This window comes from Pan troglodytes, chromosome 2 (genome assembly GCF_028858775.2).
Source record: "Pan troglodytes isolate AG18354 chromosome 2, NHGRI_mPanTro3-v2.0_pri, whole genome shotgun sequence".
NCBI classification, from domain to species: domain Eukaryota; kingdom Metazoa; phylum Chordata; class Mammalia; order Primates; family Hominidae; genus Pan; species Pan troglodytes.
This window is the reverse complement of record NC_086015.1, coordinates 126,022,799-126,045,539: the sequence shown is the minus strand read 5'-3', so window position 1 is coordinate 126,045,539 and position 22,741 is coordinate 126,022,799. Positions and strand designations below refer to the sequence as shown.

The 22,741-nt window shown below is 38.0% G+C and overlaps 1 protein-coding gene across 4 annotated transcripts in view; it reads left to right on the top strand.

Annotated features, from left to right (window-relative positions):
* HSPBAP1 (HSPB1 associated protein 1) overlaps positions 1 to 22,741 on the top strand; it is a 48,834-nt gene that overhangs the window by 11,619 nt on the left and 14,474 nt on the right. For 3 of the 4 annotated variants that reach the window (XM_009445973.5, XM_009445974.5, NM_001280177.1), the window contains 3 exon segments: positions 758 to 943; positions 9,785 to 9,966; positions 19,314 to 19,450. In XM_009445973.5, the coding sequence (XP_009444248.3) occupies positions 758 to 943; positions 9,785 to 9,966; positions 19,314 to 19,450 (505 nt within the window). 4 annotated transcript variants of the gene reach the window in all.

Sequence of the window (22,741 nt, the reverse complement as noted above, 5' to 3'; positions counted from 1 at the left end):
CCTTTTTTTAACACTAAAGTTTCATTTTTGACATTGTATATTGTAAATATCTACCAAAATTTAAACACTTAAAATTTAGTATGAGAAAAATCATTTAAGAATTAGGTCTTTTCACCTGCCCTCATGTGTTTATCACAGCATTATTCACAATAGCAAAGAGATGGAATCTGCCTAGGTGCCCACTAATGGTGAATTGGATAAAGAAAATATGGTGTGTATATATACGCCATGAAATGCTACACAGCCATAAAAAAGAACAAAATCATTTCCCTTGCAGCAACATGGATGCAGATGGAAGCCATTATCTTAAATTAATGCAGAAACAGCCAAATACCACAAGTTCTCACTTATAAGTGGGAGCTAAACATCAAGTACACACAGACATAAAGATGGGAACAATAAACACTGGGAACTCCAAAAGAGGGGAGGGAGAGAGAGGAGCAAGGGTTAAAAAAACTACCTGTTGAGTACTGTGCTCACTATTTGGGTGATAGGTTCAATAGAAACCCAAACCTTGGCATTCTACAATATACCCATGTAACAAACCTGCACATATACCCCTGGATCTAAAAAAAGAAAAGAATTAGGTCTTTTGAGGCCACATGTGTATATAAACAGCAGTAAATGACATATACATTATTTTAATTGTAGAGAATGATTTGCCATGATAAAAACAATATTAGCTATTTTTTTCTCCATATTGTATGAAAAAACTTGATAGTTTTCTATCTATTGCTGTATTCATTTCTCTTTCTAGGTGAACATGTCAAACCTTTTAAGCCAGAGAAAGCAAAAGAAATTATCATGTCTTTACAACAACCTGCAATCTTCTGTAACATGGTGTTTGATTGGCCAGCACGACACTGGAATGCTAAATACCTTTCACAGGTCCTTCATGGCAAGCAGATACGATTCAGAATGGGGATGAAAAGCATGAGCACAGGTATGACTATAGGTAATCACCATCATAATGTCTCTTCAGGAGCATCCCTACATTCTCAGCAGTGGCCTCCTGATCTCTTAAGAATCCTTTCTTTCTAATCCTTTTTTTGACCATTCACTGCACATACAGGAACATTTTATTGGAAGGTTTGGAAAACAGTTTGGCTTAAGCGTTTTTTGTTTTTGTCTGTATAAACTATAGACTGTTTTGTCTATAGTTTATAACCCCATACAAAATGTATTTGTTCATGTATCTTATATGTATATTGCTAGACATTATTGTGGTTCATTAAATGTTAGACACTTAATAAATAAATATTTGTTAATGTGCTCTTATTCATGTTCCTATTAGACCAATACTAATCTAATAGTCCCGTCCACTTTTTACTCAAGTAGAATGTGTCCTTTTATTTGTGGCTTCAGGCACTATTTATAGTTGTATATCATTACTTGGTTCTAATTTTATCCCTCTGCTTTATTGACTGACTGACCTGTTTTGCATTGCACAAACATGAAACATATGTAAAGCTCACTCTTTTATTCTCTTAAGCAAATAGATTCTGCCTCTTCTTTTCTGAAATCAAAATCATAACATTTTGATTTGTTTGCCCTATTTTCAGATAAAGCAATTACCATTAACTCTAAAATTTAGGTAATTTACCATTAACTCTAAAATTACAGTTTCTAATCTAAGAGAGTCTATAATCATTTTTCTGATGTTTAACTTGTATTTCAATATGGGTAAGTTTGGTAGTCTAGAATTTCAGTTTTTTAAGCATTGAGGTAAAGTGGCTTATTAATATCTATTAATAGCTTAGGAGAACTAGAAAAGTCCCCAGCTTCCCTTCCTGCTGCTCCAAGCTGCTTTCTCTCATTTCGACCTTGTAGTATAGCTGACAGAATTATTTAGTTTTTGGTGTCTGGAACCCCTTTGTACTCCTGTGACAGGTGTAGCATGTTGAATATACCTGGAACTCTTTGTCATCTCATTATAATCAGAGACCAAACTGTTTAAAATTCAATCTTAGACCAGCAGCAATAACATAAAAATCAAATAGTGCCTTTTCTTTCTTGATTTTAGTCAAAGAAATCTGCCTCTCACTGAAGTGTCTGTTAGGCACTAATTTGGAGTAAAATAGAAATAGTAATTTTTTCACATTCTAGTTAGACTCCAAGTACACAATACTACCAATAGCTAACATTTATTTAAAGCTATTGTTTCAGGCACTATTGTGAATACTTTGCACATATGGTATTAGCTTTCTTAATCTTCCTAAAACCTTAGGACAGAGCTGCTATTATCCCATTTTATAGATGAGACACAGTAATTTGACATTTTCAAGTTAATACTTAAGCACAAAAAAAAGGAAAATAACTCTCTGAGGTTGTGAGAAATGACTCTGAGCTTTTGGTAAAGACAATGTTCTTTTTTATTAAATAAAATCCACATAACATAAAATTTAGCATTTTAGCCATTTAAAAGTATGCAATTCATTGGTTGTTAATATATGCACAATATTGTACAATCATCACTACTATCTAATTCTAGAATATTGCTATTATCCCATAAATAAGCCCAGTACCCCTTAAGCCATCATTTTCCATTCTGCCTTACCCCAGGCCCTGGCAACCACTGATTTACTTTCTGTGTCTATGAATTTGACTACTTAGAGTATATCATATAAGTGGAATCATTCACTATTGGCCCTTTTGTGCCTGGCTTCTTTCATTTAGTGTGTTTTCAAGGTTCATCCATGTTGTAATACATATCAGTACTTCAGTTCTTTCTATTGCCAAATAATATTCTGTTGTACAAATATGTACATTTTATTTATCTATTCAGTTGATGGACATTTGAGTCATTCCATTTTTTGGCTATTACAGATAATGCTACTATGAACATTCATGTACATGTTTTTGTGTGGACATGTATTTTCATTTCTCTTGGAGTAGAATTGCTGGGTCATACAGTAATTCTGTGTTTAACATTTTGAGAAACCGTTTTCCAAAGCAGCTGCATCATTTTATATTCTCACCTTCAACGTATGAGACTTCCAGTTTTTTCCACATCCTTGCCAACACTCTATTTTAAAAATTATAGCTATTCTAGGCCGGACGCAGTGGCTCATGCCTGTAATCCCAGCACTTTGGGAGGCCAAGGCGGGTGGATCACGAGGTCAGGAGTTTGAGACCAGCCTGGCCAACATGGTGAAACCCCGTCTCTACTAAAAGTACAAAAAAAAAAAAGAAAAAAAATTTATAACTATTCTAGTGTATGGGAAGTATTATTATAGTTTTGATTTGTGTTTCCTTAATGACTAATAATGTTGAGCATCTTTTTATGTGTGTGTTGGCCATTTGTATGTCTTCTTTGGAAAAATGTCTATTCAAATCCTTTGCCCATTTTCTAATTGTTTTTGTCTTTTTATTATTGAGTTATAAGAGTTCTTTATATATTCTGGATACTACCCTTATTAAGTATATGACTTGCAAAGGTCCCACTACCCAGAGATAATCACTAGTTATATTTTGAGGTACACCCATGTAGGCCTTTTTGTATTTTAAAAATAAAGTTATATTAATTTTCACAGCTTGCTTTTTTTTTTTTTTTTTACTCTGAGCAGCTTCTCTTGAGATTGTATGATTTTTCAATGGCTACATAATATTTCATTGTTTGGTAGTATCATAATTTATTTTAAAGTTTTGATGATTTAGATTGCTTACAAGTTTTAAATTTTAAAAAGACTGTAGTGAACATCTTTGCAAACAAATTTTGTCAAAGTTTCTGATTACTTCCTTAGGATTGATACCTAGAAGGAGAGTTACTGGATCAAAGGATATGAGCATTATCATCAGTAGCAACATTATCTGTGAAGCTTCTTACACCAGAACTTCTGAGTCGTTCTGATTGCCTGTCTTGAATGGTGTCTTGTGACTCAGTGACTTACATCCTAAATATCTAGCATCTGCCTGCTTCTGTCTGTCTCCACAGCCATCCTCTAGTGGGCGTTACCCTGCTCGCTGTCTCTCACCTCCATAGTTGCGTGGCCTCATCCTAGTCTCTCTGCACCCCTTGCCCTCCCTTCCCACACCATTCCTCATACTGAAGCCGGAGATGACTTTTAGGAAAACAAATCTAATCTTATTTCTCTGCTTAAAACACTTAAATGGCTTCCAGTTACGCTTAGGCTAAAGACCAAAATGTCCATTGTGGTGTGGAAGGCCCAGCATCATTTCTCTCCCTGAGGTCAGGCCAGACAAGCATTTTTCAGTTTCTGTATTTCCAGGGCTTTGTTTCTTCCTACTTCAGGGCCTTTGCATGTGTATGTAGTTCCCTGTGTCTAGCTTCTCTTTTCTCACTTCCCTTTCCCCCAACTTTACCTAAATAATTCATCTCCTTCTGTCAGATCTTAGCTTAAATGTCATTTTTCCTGACCAAATCTATCCTTCCCCATACCCCAAATCAGGTGTGACTATTCAATTACCTCAGAACACTTTGTATTTCTTAGTAACACTTAGCACCGTTGTAATCACATGGTTGTATAATTACCTGTTTAAAGTCTCTTCCCCTCAAGAAGGTCACTTCTGTGAGGGCAAGGGCCACATCTCATCATGGGCTGAGCACCTAATGGACATTGAATTTGTGAAGTGAAAGAATGAAAGACTTTGAAACATACAGCTAAGGGCTTTGCACGAAGGCGGTTTCTATTTACATTCTTTTCAGAACATGTGAGGGTTCCTGTTTTGCTACTCTTTGGCCAAAACTGAAATTTATCTTAAAGATCTTTCAGGCTGGCCATGGTAGCTCATGCCTGTAATCCCAGTTCTTTGGGAGGCTGAAGCAGGAGGATTGCTTGAGCCCAGGAGTTCAAGACCAGCCTGGGCAACATAGCAAAACCCTGTCTCTACAAAAAGTATAAAAAAATTATCTTGGCATGATGGTGTGCACCTGTTGTCCCAGCTACCCAGGAGGTTGAGATGGGAGGATCACCTGAGCCTGGGAGGTCGAGGCTGCAGTCAGCTGTGATCATGCTACTGCACTCAAGCCTGGGAGACAGAGTGAGGCCCTGTTACGTGAAAAATGTTATCTCATTATTTTAATTAACATTTATTTGGCCGGGCACAGTGGCTCATGCCTGTAATCCTAGCACTTTGGGGGGCCAAGGTGGGCGGATTACCTGAGCTCAGGAGTTCGAGACCAGCCTGGGCACATGGCAAAACCCCGTCTCTGCTAAAAATACAAAAAATTAGCCAATTAGCCGGTGTGGTGGTGCACGCCTGTAATCTCAGCTATTTGGGAGGTGAGGCGTGAGAATCGCTTGAACCCCAGAAGCAGAGGTTGCAGTGAGCCAAGATAGTGCCACTGCACTCCAACCTGGGCCACAGAGTGAGACTCTGTCTCCAAAAAAAAAAAAAAAAAACCACATTTATTTGATTGCTGGTGATGTGGAACATATGTTCATGTTTATTAGTAATTTGTATTTTTTCCTGATAATCGGTCTTTGACTATTTCCTTATTGGGATTTTAGGGTTTAAAAATTTTTTTGAATTCTTCATATATATTATGAAGATTGTGGCATGGCACAGTGACTCACACCTAAAATCCCAGCACTGTAGGAGGCCTAGACAGAAGCATCACTTGAGACTGGGAGTTCCAGAACAGCCTGGGCAACATAGCAAGATCCTGTCTCTACAAAAAAAATTTTTAATTAGCCAGGTGTGATGGTGCACACCTGTAGTCTTAGCTACTCAGGAAGCTGAGGCAGGAGGATTGCTTAAGCCCAGCAGTTCAAAGTTCTGACCACGCCACTGCCCTCCAGCCTGGGCAATGGAGTAAGACCCTGCCTCTAGAAATAAAAAAATAAGTAAAACAAATGAAAAAATAAAGATTGTGTTGTTAACTAATAAGCTTCCTAGTTATTGTTTGCTTTCTCATTTTAGCTTCACAGTTTTATATTTTTATATAATCAAATAATGCTTTATTAACATTTTTATTTTAACTTCAGAAATTCCTTCTTTATCCTGAAAATAGAGAAATATTCTAATAATTTTTTTCTAATTGATTAATGATTTCTTTTTTACATTTAACTATCCATTTCTTATTTATTTTGGTATATGGTAGTCAATGAATTTTTTTTACACAAATAGCTAAATTTGGAAATTTTATTCCAGTACCGTTTACTGAATATTTATTTTTTACCCTACTGACTTTGGAAATCACCTTTATTATTTTACTATATTCTTGTATATTCCAGCATCGGTTTTTGGGCCGCATATTAAGCTACCAGTTTGGGGGCCAGTAAAACAGTTTTAAAACATGATTTTAGTTCTGGTATGTATTTTAATATTTGAATATACAATTCATCCTCCCTAATTACTCTGTTTTCTTATATATTATTGAATTTTATACATCTAAATGAACTTTAGAGTTACACAAAGTTCTCACTGTAAAGAAATCCTGTTGGGATTTCAAATGAAAATTCATTAAGCTCTATAATTAATTAATCCCATTGTTATAATACTGTATCTTCCCACACAGGAACATGTTATCTTTACTTATCAAGTCTATTTGGCTCTCAGTAAAATGATTTAGAGTTTTTATATAGGTCTACAGATTCCTTAAAATATTGTAAATTTATTATAACTGTTACGAAGGAAATATTTTTGCCTGTTACAGTTTTCTAACTGGTTGTGATTGGTCATAGAGAAAAGCCAGTTGTTTCTGTGTGTTTATATTGTGTGCACCTACTTATTAGCCTAGGTAGTTTTTTGTTGTCTTGTGGGTTTTCTAGTTAGACAGGCATATGATTTTAAAAGTAAGGATAACTTTGTTTCCTCTCTGTTGAGTGTATTTCTTATTTCTGTTTTAGGTCTTAGGTCTTGGTTAGAATTTATCTAGAATACTTGAAATAGAAGTGTTAATAATTGGCATTTTTGAATATCATGTGTTCCTTAGTTTATTTTAGGAAGCAGATAGAGAACATCACATAGCATTTTGGATCAGATTTGTTTCCCAAGATACGTGCTCAGTGGCAGTGTTGTATCTCAGTTGGCAGTAAATTTGGCAAGCAGTTGTAGAAATAACCCTGAACATCTGAAAGCAGGGGGATAGAGTGATCAAAAGACCTGTTTAGAGTTTATGCATCATGTAGTATTTCTTATTTGTAAAATGATGAAAGTTTAACAAAATGGAGAAATAGTTGTTATCCTGTTGTGCAGAAACTATTTTAGGACCCCTTTTTATAATAATTAAAAGCAAGCTCAGCTTGTACAACACTGCCAAGTCCTGACCTCAGTTGAGCTTCTTACCTAGCACTTTACAGTAAGTAGGATGAACGTTATAGTTGCCTAGACTACTTCAACGTTAAATGAAAGAATCATGGTAAAATTAGAAAGGAATAATTTCATTGCATAAGACAAACTAAGAATAACAACTGTACTACCCAGAAAGAAATTGTCATTATAACAAAATCAGAGCAGTGCCTTTAATGATGCTACTACCAGGAAAGAGTGAAAAAATTATATCATTATGGAAATGAAAAGATCTGTCATTTCCATTCATTCCATTCATGATAATTTTCCCCTGACAGTAACAGTTCTCATATGTAATTTTTACATTTTTAGATTTAACATTTTTTAATGTGCAGAGCTTGCTGTAACAGAAAATGAAGTCTTCTAATGAGGCCAGGTTCTGGGGGCTGCAAATCAGGCTTGCCTGAGATAGCTGGCCTCAACAGAAAAGTCCTGCTTAGTCCACCCCAGGGGCAAGTAGCTCATTTAATGGCTTTAGTATTCAGTTGGACTGAATTCTAGAAAGTGAAAACTCCTAACACAGTATAATATGTTTAGGCTTATAGTGGAGTTACTTAAATCTTTTAGAAATGACTCCTATTTCCCAGAGTCGTACAGCTTTCTTGCCACATGCACTTTTGTTTGTCAAAATTAAACTTTATGTAATTCTGTGCTTTTATGGTAAATTTTTGATGAAGTTGATAATTTTTTGGTTGTTTTTTGTTTTTTGTTTTTTTGAGACAGGATCTCACTGTGTCACCCAGGCTGGAGTGCGGTGACACAATCTCTACTCACTGCAGCCTCAACCTCCAGGGCTCAAGTGATCCTCCTGCCTCAGCTGCCCGAGTAGCTGCAACTACAGGCACGTGCTACCACACCTGGCTAATTTTTTTGTAGTTTTTGTAGAGACAGGGTTTCACCGTATTGCCCACGGTGATCTCAAACTCCTGGGCTCAAGTAGTCCTCCCACCTCGGCCTCCCAAAGTGCTGGGATTATAGGCATGTTCCACTACGCCTGGCCAATGTTGGTATGTTAAGAGTTTATGTATATTGATTGTTTACTATGTGCCAGGCACTAAGTGCTTTACAAAAATTGTTAAAATTTAAATAGTTCTTGAATATGTAGATTTTAATCTTTTAGATAAATGTGCCCTAGTTAAGTTCTTCTGCTTCTCAAAGTGAGGTGACAAGTTAAAGTGGATGAATTAGGATGATTCGTTGACATACACCCTGCCTCTATTACCTCTCTGCCATTCTGTGGCTTAGGAAAAAGAAGGTAAAGGAAAAAGATTATTGGATAATTCTAAGCAGTTACAGGCAGAAACGTAGAGAAAAGATAAAAGCTGTTGAAAGAAGAATGTGAATATTCTTCTCTTCCTGCTACTGATTCAGCTAACTTTTAAAGGGTTCCAAGTAAATATATGAATGGATAAGAAGTACTAATAATAGTGCCTAACATTGGCTGGGCACGGTGGCTCACACCTGTAATCCCAGCACTTTGAGGCCCAGGTGAGCAGATCACTTGAGGCCAGGAGTTCAAGATCAGCCTGGCCAACATGGCCAAACCCCATCTCTACTAAAAAATAGAAAAATTAGCCAGACGTGGTGGCACATGCCTCTAGTCCTAGCTACTTGAGAGGCTGAGGCGCGAGGATTGCTTGAACTCGGGAGGCAGAAGTTGCAGTGAGCCGAGATTGCACCACTGCACTCCAGCCTATATGATGAGCAAGACCCTGTCTCAAAACAAAAACAAAAAATAAAAAAATAGTGGCGAACATTTATTGAAATCTGCTGTGTCAAGCACTGTGCTAACTGATCTACATCACATCCTGAAAGGATTTCATGTTTTGTAAAGGAAGTCATAATCAGATTTCTTAAATATTAACTTCCTCTGTTCATTTAAGTTGCAAAATAAAATTAATTTCATCATTCTTTTAGAATAGTTTTTGTGTCAATCCAAGACTCCAATCTTGACTCATTGGAGTCATACCCATAATAACAAGCCACTGTGGACAGATAATACATCTTTTATTGAAGCTTTCCTGATCAACCCTCATCTCTAGTGGTCTTTGCCTTTTCCAGGTGTCAGCAGCATAAAATTTTGCATTTAACTGTATGGTGCCTCAAGTTTTTATTTACTAAATCCTCAAGTTTGGATTATTAAATCTACTCATAGGGTAGTCTTTAATCTTAAGGTTAAAACTGCTTTATACTTTTATGTTTAATCCTGAGTATTGTGAATTTTGTAAATGGCACTCATTATATAACAGATACAAATTAATTTTTAAATTTTTTAATTAATTTTTTTTTGGAGATGGGGTTTTGCTCTGTTCCACAGACTGGTCTCAAATTCCTGGGCTGAAGCCATCTTCCTGCCTCAACCTCCAGAGAAACTAGGATTACAGGCATGCACCACCACACCTGGCTCAACACGAATTTTTAATTAGTCTTCAAAGTTAATTTTTTGATTGAAATTATCTTTATTTTTAAAAAAAAATAATTAGGAAATGTGTTCATTATACATTTAAGGTTGCATTCTCTTACATTGCAGTTCCTCAGTTTGAAACTACATGTAATTACGTAGAAGCTACACTCGAAGAGTTTCTGACCTGGAACTGTGACCAGTCTAGTATTTCTGGACCATTTAGAGATTATGACCATTCCAAGTTCTGGGCTTATGCTGACTATAAATATTTTGTCAGTCTATTTGAAGACAAGACAGATATTTTCCAGGTAAGTCAGAACCTTCCTTCTAATCTTGGTAGGAATTTGTTTTTGAGAAAAGAACACAAATTAGAATCTCCCTGGCACCTTCTCTGCCTTTTTCTCTCATAAGTAATCGCCATGAGTCTTGGATATTTCACCCACTCAAACCAAAAGATTTGCTGAAGAGAAGTGTACCATTTGGCTCACACAGATGAGCAGGCTTCCTTGTTTTCCTACTCCCAAACTTCCTACACACCCTCCTTTGCTTTTAAACAGTGCTTGGGTCAGTTTGGAGTATGTTAGAATCATAGATTGTGTATAAAACTTCATTGCCTCCTGACCTCCATGTAAGTTCTTGTCCTGTCAGTGAGGCAGATGAAAGCATAAAGCTGATTCTGTGAAGGAGCATTCCTTGGGCTGTGACCAGGCTGCTGCTGCAATTTCTACCTGCTCTAGGGATTTTGGACAGCTGTTTTCTCTGGCAGTTCATGACCTGAGGCAGAGAACACTTGGCTCTCAGTATTTGGTAGTGGAAGCCCTGTAGAAGTGTGGGAGTGACTTGCAGAAGTAGAATTATGGAAGTTCTTTGCCGTATGTTGACATAACTGACAACAGAGTTTCCAGACTACCATATCCTCTTTTAAGTGTTTTCTACCTTAAACTGGCAGTTTATTTTGTGAGATAATTTTGCAAACTCTCTGCTCTTGTTTCCATGTGTCTTAGGTGTGGGGCAGGAATGGGAGCCATCCCGGAGGCTGTTTGGAGGACTCTGCCTTGCCCTGACTCAGGCCAAGGCTCCAGAGTCCTTCTTCCTGCCCCTTTTTTGTGGAGAGAAGTATTTCACCATCCCTGCAGGCTGTTCACCCCTTCTCCTCTCTGCCACCACCCGCTCTCTGGACTTGGCTTTCATATAGGCTGATAGTTCTTTGGCTCCTCACTAATTTTCCGTTCAGTGTATATTTTTCTTGTTTATGTTGAGTCAAGATGTAAATGCTGATGTTAACATAGTTGTTATAATAGATCCTCCCATCTCAGTCTCCCGAGTTGCTGGGAGTATAGGAATGTGCCACTGCGCCTGGCTTAATTTTGCTTTTTTATTTTAAAAAAAAGGAAAAATGTGTCACCTTGCCCCATAGTTGTTTTTTTTGTTGTTGTTGTTGTCGTTGTTTTGAGATGGAGTCTCACTCTGTCACCCAGGCTGGAATGCAGTGGCGCAATTTCGACTCCCTGCAACCTCTGCCTCCTCCCGGGTTCACGCAATTCTCCTGCCACAGCCATCGCCCGCCCCCTGACCCCAGTAGCTGGGATTACAGGTGACTGCCACCATGCCCAGCTAATTTTTGTATTGTTTTGTAGAGACAGGGTTTTACCATGTTGGCCAGGATGGTCTCAAATTCCCGACTTTAAGTGATCCACCAGCCTCGGCCGCCCAAAGTGCTGGGATTACAGGCGTGAGCCACTGTGCCCGTCCTGTCATAGTTGTTAGTTGAGAATGTATTTTCATTCTCATACCCATGAAAGAAATGCATAGGTTTTAAAAACATTCAGTAAATGACTCTGAATTCAAAGTCAATACCAAATCTACTATTTACTCATTTTTAAATGATAATTTTAAGGTAGATTTTTTTCTTACAACCTTAATTGTGATCACTTTATGGTTCTTTAATTATGGAACTTACAGGTTTCATAGTTAACTTTAAAAGTGTTTTGTTATGTTTCTCATACCCATGCCCCACCATTCCGTAAATTAGACTAGTACTTTACTCCATATTTCAGGTAAAGTATTGCTTAATAGTAACATTGATCAAGTACTTACTTTTTGGGGGAATTTTTCTAATGTTTTACACTTATAATCCTCAGAGTAACTCTATGATTTAATAATTATCCCCATTTTAAGAAAAATGAGACCCAAAGAGGTTAAGTAAACCTTTTCTAAGATTATACAGTGAGGAAGGGGTAACCCAAATAGTCTGCCTTCAGAGCTTTAACTACTACAGAGCTTTAATTACTGCTGTGCCTACAGAGGGTGTGCATACATTCAGTCCTGTTGGGACTCTCTGTCCTGAGTGTAGGCTCACTCTGCCTTGGATGAGTGTTTGATCTGACCCCATTAGTAGTTCTGTCCCATCCCAGGCAAGGCAGTACTGTGCAGTATGTGACCTGTCCATTAAGTGCGGATATAAAGGGCAGCCTTTTGGCAATGTGCTGGAATTCTAACTGAGCCCTTATAAAATCTGATATTTTGAGTTGAATGAGTTTTCTGTCAGCTCATATTATGGCAATTAATTCTGCTATGAATAACCAAGTCCATTAAGATTATATCATCTTTTGTCTCAAAATTTTCTGGGCACCAAGTCTTCTTACATCACAGGTACCTGTGTTGGTTTAATTCATTCAGCCACCAAGTCTTATTACTTGCTGTTTCAAGCTTTCTTATTATCTGTCATAAAATGGTGGGTACTTAAACATTAAAATCGGTATATTTTAAAAATGTTTATTGATTTATTTAAAATGACACAACCCACTATACGTTAACATAATAATATTTTTAAGAAAATAACTATATTCAAAAAATGTTTAATGTCATTAGAGGGATGGATTGTTGTACATTTTGGCATGTCTTCTTGATGTCTGGCTGTAAGAAGACAGCTGGATTCTCTGCTTCTCCATTCAAGCTGTTGCAATTTGTTGGTTTGTTTAAAGTATATGAAGAAAATTTTGCCTCACACACATATGAAACTGAAAAAGGGAGGAGTATTTATTAATAACAGCCTTTTCAGATAATTGTGGATTTTTTTATACCACACCAAACTTGATGAGGGGTAGTTTCTTAAAGGTTCATTAGTTGCAGTATAAAAATCTGAACCTATAATGAATGAACTCTCTACTCTTATAAAATCCATTGGTCTGTCTTGCACAGAATGGATCTTATGTAATGTTATTCATGGACCATTTGGAAAATATTGACTTACTGAATTAGTAGATCTTCCAAATGTTGACACATTTTCAGTATACTTGATACATTTCATTATTCAAAAGGTCACATTTGTTAATACCACTGTTCTTATCAGAAAAATAGTATTAGGAAGCTTTCAGGCTCATGTATTTCTTTTTTTTTTTTTCTTTTTCTTTTTCTTTTTTTTTTTTTTGAGACAGAGTCTGACTCTGTCACCCAGGCTGGAGTGCAGTCACATGATCTCAGCTCACTGCAACCTCTGCCTCCTAGGTTCAAGCAATTCTCCTGCCTCCGCCTCCTGAGTAGCTGGGATTACAGGAGTGCACCACCACACCTGGCTAAATTTTGGATTTTTAGTAGAAACGGGGTTTCACTGTGTTGGCCAGGCTGGCCTTGAACTCCTGAACTCAAGTGATCCGCCTGCCTCAGCCTCCCAAAGTGCTGGGATTGCAGACATGAGCCATCATGCCCAGCCAAAAATGCAACTTTTAAAATAATATAATTAACTATAATTACTATCCAAAACTTACGAAGGATAAATATTTCAATCCAAATTTCAAACAGCCCCTTAAATGGACATTATACATTAGCAATTGTCTGAGTCTCTTTTTCCTTAGAAAAATTACCTTAGGTACATAAACAGAAAAGGCTTGATAAACACCTTAATTCTTACATTCCAACTTGTCTCATCAGAAAGCATCACTGGCCATCAGACGCCATTATTCATTACCAAATCACCTGCCTCAATTTCAACATGCTCTCATAGCTATGTTTTAAAGTCCAAGACATGTTACAACTAATCTTCCATCTACTGTATTTTGGGATTCTGTGTCCTGGTGACTTAACAAGGCTCCTGACCTTCAGTAGCCAATTCAAATCACAATATCAAATGGAATCTACCTGAGAAGCATCCTTGGGGCAAAATCCCTTTTGTTACATGTTGATTCTTAATAACTTCAATTATGATGATACTTACGATAATTGCAAAAGGTAAAACTTGTCATTCTTACCTAATGAGTCTGAGAGCAAGAAATTTTGTTTTGTACTGTCACAAATTAACTACCTTTCTAGGAAAGTAGAGAACAAAATGTTCAAAACAAATGCTTTATTTAGTCAATGATATGATGTATAACTAAAAAATAATAAGATTAATTTTATTTGCTATACACAAAAGTCAGTTAAGTGTCAAAATCATACTTTTAGGCCATCTCAAGGCTACAGGATATTTTCCAATCATATTAGTATGTTTATCAATGTACATATTTTTCATGGATGAATTTAATTTGTGGAAGAAAAGAGTTAATAAGAGGAAACTTCAAGTAGAGGCTATAAGTAAAAACTTAAAAAACTAGTAGAGGGCCAGAGAGATTAAGAATTTCTTACCAAGGCTGACAAATGCTACACTGATTAACTAGAAGCCACAGAAAATTTGACAAAGGTGAAGCTACGGGTTTAAGTCAAAACATTCTCTGAGGGGTCCTAAAGACCAGAGAAATATCAAAACAAGAAATAGAGTAGGAAAAAATCCACTTATATAATCACTCAAATACCTATTATGTATTCAGCACTATGTTAGCAGTTTGCAGGAATAAAAAATTATAAAACATTGCCCAAAGAGCTTACAATATTGTTAAAGGAACAGAACACAAACGTTCTGTGTTGCTTACCATTTAAATAGTAATCCAAATAAAACATATAGGAAGGAAGGCAAGGGACAGATGGATATGGGGACAAGCGGTTGAGAAGGCTTCATAGCCAAGGCTGAACCTGAGCCAGGCCCTAAAACATAGAACTTTAACAGGCAGAAATTGAAAGGGGCATGAGCAGAGGCCAGGAGGGAAGAGAGAACATAGGTCAGTGGGGAGACTGGACAGGGCCTTGCGTGGAGCAGACAGGCGGCATCAGCCATACTTGGGAGGGTCTTAAATGCTATCCTTATATAATTTTAACTTATAAAATGTTTGTGAACATGATTAAAGTATTTTAATTTTAATCTGGAGTATGATTTAAAATGTATTTTCATAAGAAACTGTTTTAGAATTACTTAGAGGAGGAGTCAGAACAGAAAAAAATAGAGTAATTACAGTTGTGATGTTGTAAACCAGAGTGGCCCATAGACCCCTGGGGGTCCCTGACACCCTTTCAGAGGATCTTTGAGATCAAAATTATTTTCATAATACTTCTAAGATGATACTTGCTTATTTCACAGTGTTGACATTTGCACTGATGATACAAATGCAATGGTGAACAAAACTGCTAGTGTCGAGACAGTGGGACCAAAGTGTACTAATAGCATTGTATTAAAAAAAACACACACAGCTTTATTGGGGTATAACTGATATGTAATAAACAGCATATATTTAACGTGAACAGTTTGATTAAGTTTTACATATACCTACACCCAAGAAACCATCACCACATTCAAGATGACAGACATTTTGATCATGTCCAAAAGGTTCCCAGTGTCCCTTCCTAACCTGTCTCTCCCTACACCCTCATTCTCAGACACCACTGATCTACTTTCTGTCACTGCAGGTTAGTTTGGCAGTTCTAGAATTTCATAAAAATGGAATCGTATAGTAAGTACTCCTTTTTCATGCTAACACTAATCAAAGGAGGAGACAGACATAGTTAACATCAGAACAAGTAAACCCAAGGTAGAGAGGGTATTTCATCACAATAAAAGGTCACTTCACCAAGCTGATATAATAATCCCAGATGTGTATGAACCCAGTAACAGTTTCAAAATACATGAACAAAACTGACCAACCTAAAATGAGAAAAACACAAATACACAATTATAGTAGGGGGATTTCAATACCTCTGTCTCTATAATGGGTAAAACAAATATACAGAAAATCAGTAAGGATACAGGAGACTTGAACAATCAACTTGATTTAATTGACATTTATAAAACACTCCACCCAACAACAGAAAACACTATTTCCAAGTGCATATGGAATCTTTATCAAGATTGATTATATTCTGGGCCATAAAACAAGTTTCAATAATTTAAAAGGATTTAACTCATACAAAGTATGTTCTCTCACCACAACAGAACTAAATTAAAAATTCATGACAAAAAGATAGCTGAAAAATCCCCCAAAATTTGAAATTAAACATTACACTTCTAAATAATCCATAAGTCAAATAGTAAATCACAAGGAAAATTAGGAAATATTAGGCTAGTCCTTGATTATAAGTCAAGGCTGAAGAGATATGCTAAGCAACAGTGTGCAAGTAAGAGACAGGGAGGCCCAATATTAGCCTTGGTATAATTTAGTTGCTTAAAAAGAAAAGTGCCGTCTGACAGTGCATTAATGGTATGATGTGCGGGTCATGGAATGTTACAATTCCATGGATACAGGTTCTGTGAAGACTGTATCTGGGGTTCAGTTTGGGAGCCAGGCTTTAGGGCTGTTGACAAAGTAAAGGAAATTGAGAGAAGAGCAATTGGAAGGAAAAGTTAATGCTGCTGCGTCTAGGTTAAAAAAAAAAAAAGATAAAGGAGAAGTTGGACAGTTTTTCTGATAAAAATAGCAATTTTTGGCAGGAAATAAACTTGTTCTCTTTAGTTATAGAAAGCAGATCTAGGACCCTCCTCTGTAAGCTAGCAGGAAGTAGATACTGATTTTATAGTAAGTGGTCAACTAGCTAGCTACTTGTCGCTCTTTTCAGGGATGGTGTAGAATAGAACTTGCTGAGAATAGATGATTTTTAAAGATTTTTCCAACTCTTGAGGTATGTGTGAGTAGACTCCAGAACAGATCACCCCACTGATCACCCTTTTTGGTTTTACAGATGTAGCACCCAAACAGAGCCTCCTGTTTCTAGCAAGACTCAAGACAGATTCCTGGGCCCACATTGACTTCAGACATTTGACTACCCATAAGTGGCTGAACTTCATTGGGAAGAGAATCCCAACTCTCAATGCTGTCTATTTTTACACTGACAATTTTGCTTTTTTTTTTTTTTTTTGAGACAAGGTCTTGCTCTGTCACTCAGGCACTCAGGCTGGAGTGCTGTGGTGCAAACATAGCTCACTGAAGCCTGGACCTCCCAAGCTCAAGTGATCCTCCCTTCTCAGCCTCCCAAGTAGCTGGGACCACAGGTGCATGCCACCATGCCCAGCCAATTTGTTAAAAAAAAAAAAAAAAAAGCTTTTTGTAGAGACAGAGCCTCACCAAACATTGCCCACGCTGGTCTTGAACTCCTGGACCCAGGCAGTCCTCCCACCTCAGCCTCCCAGAGTGCTGGGATTATAGGCATGAGCCACCGCACCTGGCTGACAGTTTTGCTTTTTAAGTCATTATTACTGTTAGACAGGAGGCCAGGGAAGCCTCTCCTCAGTTTCTCATACAGTAACCTCACCCTGTAGAAAAATCTTCCTTCAGTGATTCTTTCCAAAGCAGGGCTCTAGAACAGGGTTTTTCATGTGGGGTTGGTCTGTCACCTCTTTGAAAGTATATATGAAATTTCATGTGTGCTTTTTTCTGAGGAGAAGGGGCTTTGGTATTCATTAGATTCCTGAAGGGATGTATCTATAAGATTAAGAATCACATGACCTATCTCTTCTTAGCTAAGGCAATTCTCTCTTTTTTCCTTTTTATACTGAATGGCTTTCAGCTACCTTTAGTTAAATTCTTCAGACTGAGGTGTGGTAAATTGTTCAACAAGGACCAGGTTAATTGGAAGCCTCCCCTAAGCTCCCTGGCTGGGTGCAGGGCCCTCCTGCTGTCATCTTAAAGCATTCCCTGCATATTTGTGTCAGAGCGGTTGTTACATCATATTGAAAGGCTCTGTTTATGGGATTATCACTCATTATTAGATTTGAAGGGTTGGCCTGTGTTATATTAATTTTTGTATCCCCAACACCCAGCATCATACCAGGTATATGGTAGATACTCAAAAATGTCATTGGCCTGAACTATTTTAACCATCATAAGTCAACAGATTCTTCTTTCCCTCCCAAGCAGCCAGTGTGTTCCAAGCTCTAACTCTGAGCCAGGTACTAAATTAGGCATTGAGAAAACAGGGGTAAGCTCCCAGTATGGAGCTTATAGGCTACATGCAGAGAGAACAGGATTTTTGCCACCCACTGGAACTGCCACATGTGAGCCATGTGCATTTACAGTGGTGCTGACCTTGCAAAAATTCCCCCTTCTGTGACAGACATTAATTATGTGCACGTATTCAGCCATTTTCATCACTCAAAGCAAAAATGAAAAAAAAAAAGCTCTTTCTAGTCTTCCTCAAAACCATCCATTAAATTTCTCTTTAAAATCCTTTCTCTTTGAATACAGCTGTTAATGTTTTCCCTCTAAAAATAGAAAATTTAGACTGCAGTTACTGATAAAAGGAGTGTCAGCATTGAGAACGATGTTCTGCACATAGAAGTGGGGTGTTTTTTTTTTTTGCTTTTATTTTTTAAAACTGAAAAGAAAACCTCATGATTAAAATAAAAATAAGGCAGAGCCATCATGCCTGGTTCACTAGTATGTTCTTTTTCTTTTCTAGCTTATAAATCTGTTTAATCACATGGATTTGGGTTTATGCGTGACCCTATTTTTCTGTGCTGCAAATGCGCCATCGGCTTCTAAAAGTATAGGCTTTTCCCAGTAGTTGACTTGGGCAGGATTTGCCCACAGAACCAGGCATATGGAGAGTCTTAAGTCCAGAGCACTATGCTGTCTCTGTTCTAAAGATCATTGCACTTAAGAAGTTCATGACTTTGGGGAGTATATTGAAAGCCATCCATGGATGTATATTTCAAAAGATGTATTTTGACACCCTCATCTGAAGACTGATCTAGTAGGTATGAGCTAAGGCTCCAGCATTGATAGTTTTAAGTAACCCCACTAATGTAGGAGAAGTCTCCATTTATGTGGTCATTGAAGTACACAAAGTTAGTAAGTTGCGTATGTACACAAATATCTGCACTGCTTAGAGGAAATACGGCTTTCTGACTTCTTCGGTTGTGTCTCAGAGATATTTGAAATAATGCCATTTCCGCTGCATTCACTGTTCTAACTGCCCAAAAAATGCTTTCCCTAAATATCAGCATAATCCTGTCTGTTTATTGTCTGTTTCCAACTCTGAAATGTAAGCTTCATCCGAGTAGGCATTTTGTCTCTTTTGTTCATTGATTCATTACAAGCTTCCAGAACAGTGCCTGGCATGTTGTAAGTAGTCAGTAAATATTTGTTGAATGATTACTATTAGTGTGGTTATTCAAATATGTTATTGGCTAAAAACATTTCTTGAACTGCCCTGGAAACCTAACCTCTTCCATCTGTAGCATTTTCCATAATAGAATATTCCAACTGCTAAATAACAGATGTGCAAGTGAAAATGGGCAGCATTACCATACGGAGAAGTTGGTTAGTTCTTGATGGATTGCAACTTTATTTCAAAACAGGATGTGAAATGGTCTGACTTCGGGTTTCCTGGAAGAAATGGACAGGAAAGTACATTGTGGATTGGCTCCTTGGGAGCCCACACACCCTGTCATCTGGACTCCTATGGTTGTAACTTGGTATTCCAGGTACAAGGAAGGTAATGTGTGTGTGTGTGTGTGTGTGTGTGTGTAACGCACGTGTGCATGCATGCAATAGGGGTGGCAGAGAGAATAGGGCAATACCCCAAGGTGTAGTCCCAGCCCCATCCTGTCAGCCTGCCTCATGATTAGGGCAGACCTCTTAACCTCTGGTTTTGGTTTCTCCTCTGTGAAATGAGGACAGTTAAAATGGTGGTTTACAGGTGCATGCCTTGTCATGATCAGGATTGTCTTCAGAGAGTTTATTCTAGAACTCTGAGATTCCACTCCCAGGTCAGCTAGACAGCTCTCTGCTTGGTCTTTTTTTTTTTTTTTTTTTTTTTTTTTTTTTTTTGGTAAATTAGAGACATTTGAGACAGTCTTGCTCTGTTGCCCAGGCTGGAGTGCAATGGCATGATCATAGCTCCTGGACCTCAAGCCATCCTCCTGCCGCAGCCTCTCAAGTATCTAGGACTACAGGTGTGTGCCAGTATGCCCAGCTAATTTAAAAAACTTTTTATTTAGAGATGGAGTCTTTCTATGTTGCCCAAGATAGTCTCAAATTCCTGGCCTCAAGCCATAGTCCTGCCTTGGCCTCTCAAAGTCCTGGTGTGAGCCACTATGCCCAGCCTATGCTTAGCTTTTCTTTTTTACATAAGAGTTTGTAGTTTTCAAACTTTTATTTAAAAATGGGAACACCCTTTCTTCAAATCTAAATAAATAAGAGCAGAGCAGTTTGTTGAAAGGAAGAGGCTTCACTGTTGCCCTCAAGCTCCTCTCCAAGGGATGCCAGCGATCCTGGTTTGAAAAATACTGGACGCTTTCAACTCTAAATTTTAGTTTGTGCCTACCTGACACAATACAGTGTATTGTTACCTTAGGTCAGTTTTTGTCTCCATCTATCTGTGGACTCTAGAAGATACGAGGGATAGGCAGTGCTTTTGATATACCTGGTTTCTGGAGTTCTATGAGAGTCTAAGTGTTTGTGCCACTTGGAGAATGTACTCAGATGTATGTGCAGCCTTATTTTCCCCTAATTAATGATGCCCCAGTCTATTCTCCTGGTCATGTGGGACATTTACAGGGCAGCACAGAGAGTAAAACAGAAAAGGTCATGTGCAAGTTCTCAGACCTATTAGATGTGAAAAGGATTATGAGCAGATTCAGGAGAAACAGTCAGTATATCTGTGGATACATTTCACATGTGAAGAACTCTGAGAATTACAGAATGGTAGAAGTTAGTCCATTCTCTGATGCATTCCGTCTTTATTAAAGGGCATAGAATGTGTCAGGTACATAGCTACACGCTGTGGATGCAAGAGTCAATCAAATGAGTGTGGTCTCTATCCTTGTGGAGTTAACAGGCTGAAACCTTAAACTTGGTAAGAGAGACAACATTTTAAGTAGCTGCTGTCCATGTGTTCTGAATTGGAAACAAGCCAAAGAAATTCAAGTTGGAAAAACATCAAAAAATACCTGAATTCTCTCTATGATATAAAGTTAATATCACTTTATTTTAACTTTGTAATAAGACATTTTCTGGCCTTATGTAACTCTGGAATAATAAAATAGCTTTAGTAAATATCCATTGAGTATCCTTCTGTACAGGGACCATGTGTTACAGTAGGTACAGAGGTGAGGGAGTAAGACACCCTCTCTATGATGGTAGTTTACAGCCAGAGTGCAAGGCAAGCCAGCAGACATCCATGATACAAGGCAGAATGCCCATGCTCTAGAGGAAGGTTTCACAGAGCTGTGGGACTAAAAAGTAGAAGAGATCATGTTCCTGTTGGAAAGATCAGGGAAGATTTCACAGAGGAGCTGCCATTTGTGGTGGGCCTTGAAGGATGGATAAGTGCTCAAAAGACCCAGATGGGAAGGGCGGAGGGACCCTGAGAAAGCATGGGGTGTAGAGAGGACCCCTTGAGTTGTCCAGTATATGTTGTGCATTGGAGACAGAGGGAGTAGACCAGAAAGGCAGGTAGGTTGAGTCCCCAGGGTCTTGACTTCCAGGCAGACACTGTTATTCTCTGTTCTTTCAGCATCCAGAACCATGAGAAGTTTTTAAAGCAGGAGATCACATGATGATTGAATACCTTTTCTAATAGAAGGATGCATGCATTTTACATTTTTTAACCCAAACAAAGCAGATTGGATGGGATGGTTATCATTATGGCTATTCCTTTGGGAAATATTGCTGTGGTGCAGGGGAAGGAACTGGGATCTGGAGAAGCCAGGAGATCTGTGACCTAGCTCTGAATCCACCACTACCCCAGTGAGTGACACTGGGCAAGCTCTGAGTCTTTCTGCCACTACTTTGGAAATGAAATTAGACGATGATCTCTTCAGAGCCCTTCCAACTCTAACATTCGAAGCATATCAATACTGAAATCTGCTTTCAAACTAATCATACAGTGGAATGGAGCAGCTCTTAAAGCTTAAATTAAGTTAAAGCTTTAAGATTAGGCAAACAGCTTTTGAACCTCAATGGTTTTTAAGCTGATGGCTGTGTAAATTGATAGGCTGCCTTATAGCTCCGAAATGAATTTTTTTTTTTTTTTTTAGATACAAGGTTTTGCTTTGTCACCCAGGCTGGAGTGCAGTGGCACAATCATAGCTCACTGCTTCCTCGAACTCCTGGGCTCAAACAATCCTCCCACCTCAGCCTCCTGAGTAGCTGGGACTACAGGCACACACCATCACACCTGGCTAATTTTTTAAGAAAATTTTTTATGGGGATGAGGTATTGCTATGTTTCCCAGGCTCCGAGGTTGGTCTCTATCCTGGCCTCAAGCATTCCTTCTGCCTCGGCCTCCCAAAGTGCTGAGGTTACAGGCAGTGAGCCACCACACATGGCTTGAATGTAAATGTTTACTGAAGAGTAAAGAATTTCACTATTTCTATAAAACCTTCAAATTTCCAAAGCAAAATAAGACTTCAGCATATACTTCTTAGTTCGAAAACGGCAGCCGCTGTTTCTTGGTTCTGAAAGGACTTGATAGCCCCATTCTAACAACTGCAAGGGGTCACTAGAGGGCTTTGGGCTTCTTTTCTCAGAACTAGGTTTTTCCCTCTTTTCTCTTTGCCTCCCCATCTAGACATCTAGATGTCTGGGTCTCATTTTTTTCTCATACTTCTCTCGCTTTTGCCTCAGATGTCTTCCCTCTATTGGCATAAAGCATAGGTGTGTCTAGTGTTTTGTGAGTTAGAATTTATTACCTCCATTTTCAAAACTGTTTTAAGTGACAAACATTTTACAGTTTTCTTTGAAAATTCCTATATTATACTGCTTTATTTATGTGGCATTATTT